The sequence below is a fragment of the Cucumis melo genome, chromosome 6 (genome assembly GCF_025177605.1).
Source record: "Cucumis melo cultivar AY chromosome 6, USDA_Cmelo_AY_1.0, whole genome shotgun sequence".
NCBI lineage: Eukaryota > Viridiplantae > Streptophyta > Magnoliopsida > Cucurbitales > Cucurbitaceae > Cucumis > Cucumis melo.
In genome coordinates, this window is record NC_066862.1 from 25,381,880 (window position 1) to 25,385,248 (window position 3,369).

The following is a 3,369-nucleotide window of genomic DNA, read 5'->3' on the forward strand; positions in this document are numbered from 1 at the left end:
TACATGGCATATTATTCAATGAATTGGTTGCTAGAATTTAGATGAGAAAAAATAAAACAGGTCACGAAAGAGAGTGAAAACTTGAAATTTCAACTGTTTCCTAAGAATTTTGGGGAGAAATTGGAAACTTTTTTCTTTGAGATAACTTTTGTCCTCTAAATTTCTGTCAGTTTACTAAGTCATGTAAGTTAATTATCAGTCAATTTTAAAAGCACCAACTATGAGGTCATGTAGTTCAATCAACGGATTTAATTCTCATTAAATTCTGCTCCATTCCAGAACAGAACAGAAGATTCGCACACTTCGAATCAAGCAGAAATCCCTTTTAGCTTTTATCCTTGAGAAATGAGAATGTCGGGTTCTCCAAGTTCACAAAACAGAAAGTTGAGTGACTGAGGAACGCATTATCAAGGATAAAACTAACTTCGAGTGTTAAATCAACTTTCAAGAAATTTCAATTTAAAGAAAACAAAACAAAATTTAGAAAACTGCACGTTGGATCCTCGTGCCATTAACGGAATAAATCATTCTATAGATGGTAACTTGCTACATACAGAGAGGTCCATCTACAAAGCCCTGTGAATATGAGATAAAGAAAACTAAGTATGCATCTTTTGCAGGTTCTGTAGGTATTTAAAGGATGGATTGTTGACATTAACTAGACAACAAAGTTACACATGATGATTCTCAGACATAACTATCTGTGTAGGTGAAGAACCAAAGCTAGGTGTTGCTGCATATACAAAAAGGAAATTCGGTTAAAAGAATAGAGTGCAAACAGCTACAGATAAAATATGGCTACATCAACCACTCGGCATTCTAAGAGCAGGGATGAACAACAATTAGCAGCGTGACCAAAGTGTTGTTGCGAAAAGAAAACGAAGGAACATGCCAGAACAACTAAGATCCCATATGTGTTACTACTTGAAAAGTTACATGGTATCACTCACATGCATCATACCCTCAGAATCTGAAGCTTAGTCGAAAAGGCAATCGCAACCCAGTCCGGCTGGGAAGATGACCATTGCAGCTGCTCAATTTCTGCTCCAGCTGTATAGGCAAGAATAGGATCAAGCCCACCTTCGACAGGTTGCCCCATGGACGATAAATCCCAAATCAAGGCCTGAGAATCATCCCCTGCAGTACAGATGTGGCAAGAGCTGTGCGGAGCCCAAGCAATGGCGTTGACACTAGCTTGGTGTCTCTGTAACTCGACGACGGGAAGCGTCGGGAAGCGAATGTCAAGCACGACAACTTTGGCGCTGTCCATGATGATTGTGGCCATATATCTCGGGTCCTGCTTGTTCCAGCCTAATCGAACCAAGGGAGTGTCAGGTTCGGAGCTCTCGTAGATAATAGTAGAGTGCTCCTTATCGCGCAAATCGAAGACCCGGACAGAACCGTCGGCTGAAACGGAAGCAAATACCCCAACACCGCCCCAAGCAATGTCGTAGACTTCCTTATCATGAGCGATGAGTTGGGTGTCAACAGTTTCCCGCTCAATATCCCAAATAGTGCAAGTAGTATCGATACTGGAAGTCCCAATACGCTTGGGTTCAGCATCATTCCAGTCAAAAGAGGTGAGAGGGCCACAGAACTCGCTGTTCTTGTTGCCATTAAGAAGACTCTTGAGTTCAACAGAAGAAGGATCATCTGAGATACGCCAAACGCGGAGAAAGTCGCTGGAAGTGGCGAGAAGGTCAGGGCGTTGGCACTCCTTGTCGGGGATGAAGATGGTCTTAGTAGGAGGGTAAGGATGTTCGAAGGAGAGATTAGGGTCGGAGCGGATCTCGCCGCTGGAGTCATCAAGCTGGACAATCTCGACACGATTGGGATACTGCTCGAGGAGGCTAGCAATGGCGAGACGGTACTTCTTGTCACGGCGGACGCTCCAGTTCATAGCGTAGATGTGCCATGGGGCTTCATAGGTGTAGATCTCAGAGCGCTTCTGCTGCTCGTCGGAAGCATCTTGATTAGGATCGCTGCTTGCACCCATCGGAAATCTATGTGGAAATGTCGTCGTCGTCGTCTTCTTCTTATTATTCTTATTCTTCAATGAATGCAAGGTGAAGAATGCAAGGGAAGGAAGAAGTCAATCCAGTTGAATTGGGTGCGATTGATGAATTGGGAGCAGCGAGGAACTTGGTTAACCCTCCTTGTCCTCGTCCTTGTCCTTGTCCCTATCATCCGTATAAGAAAAAGGAAAAATTATTTATGCAAATATCCAATATCCACCTAAATTATTTATGCACCATCTTCCCATTTCCCACATAAAACATATCCATTTCTTTTTCTTTTTCTTTTTCTTTTTCTTTTTTAAATTCTAGCCCCGGACATATTGATATATTCGAATTGCAACCTTTGTTGGTAACCATTTTCCTTTTTCATTTCTTATAAACACCTCTCTCTTTCATTGTATATAGAAGTTCTTACTATTACCGAAGGGTGTTTGATTAGTGGTATTAATATGACATTTGTATTAAGAGGTTGGAGGTTCAATCACACACTCCTGTAGTTATCATAGCAAAAAATAAAGAACCGTTTTATGTATGTTGGGTCTAGAAACTTACATTTGATTTATGGTGCTCCTCTAACCCTCTCTTCTAGTTTGAATACATTGTGGTGTCGAGTTGAGTACACTTTGATACAAAGCTAGTACACTAAAATGACTTATTCCTTGAGTTGGATGTTGATAAGACTATTTATAAGGTTCATCCTCTCACTCCTTGGAAATACAAGAAAACAAATGCGTGCACAGTTTGTGAAGTTTGAGTATGGTGAGATGTAGTATTTCTTTTAGCTATCTAATCATTGATTACTCATGTCAATTAAGTATGTGACTCTTGCTTAGCAACTTAGTCAATTTCACTTAAAACTCTAAGTGAAAGTCCATAAATTCTTTTTAACATTTAGTTTGGTGAAAACCTTCTCCTAAACTATCCGTGAACAGACATTAAGATTAAAGTAAGTTAAGCAATTAATTGATTTTCAACTTTCAACTAATTAATTAGGATAAATATCTAGATTAGTTAGAGAAATGCTTCTTATGGGAACCCTAATCAATTTAGGAACCTAACTTAATCTTTTATTTCTTGACGAAACTTTCCTAACAATTCCGAACTAGTGAAGATTTTTAAGTAATCATTCGATCAAATATGGCTAACACGTCAAATAATTCCACGAAAGATAAAATGAAGGATAATCACAAGATAAACTCATTCAAACAAAAGTTCTTGAATTACAAATCTAAATCTTAATGAAAGCATTAAAAATACCATGTCCTCTAAACCCAAGCCAAGTAATTACTTTTAGTCGATCACGTTCTTTATCAAAATCAACTCAATTCAACTATAGTTCTTGGAAAACAAA

General features: G+C 39.2%; 1 protein-coding gene across 1 annotated transcript; it reads right to left on the bottom strand.

Annotated features, from left to right (window-relative positions):
• Window positions 1-479: 479 nt before the first annotated feature.
• LOC103491692 (WD repeat-containing protein LWD1) lies at window positions 480-2,199 on the bottom strand. Its single transcript, XM_017045370.2, has 2 exons — window positions 951-2,199; window positions 480-733 (listed from the first exon to the last, which is right to left on the bottom strand). Exon 1 carries the CDS (start codon window positions 1,994-1,996, stop codon window positions 956-958), a length of 1,041 nt encoding a protein of 346 aa, XP_016900859.1. The 5' UTR covers window positions 1,997-2,199; the 3' UTR covers window positions 480-733; window positions 951-955.
• Window positions 2,200-3,369: the final 1,170 nt, after the last annotated feature.

Coding starts and splice junctions, on each gene's coding strand:
- LOC103491692 (XM_017045370.2), bottom strand. CDS start 1,996: ATGGGTGCAAGCAGCGATCCTAATCAAGATGCTTCCGACGAGCAGCAG.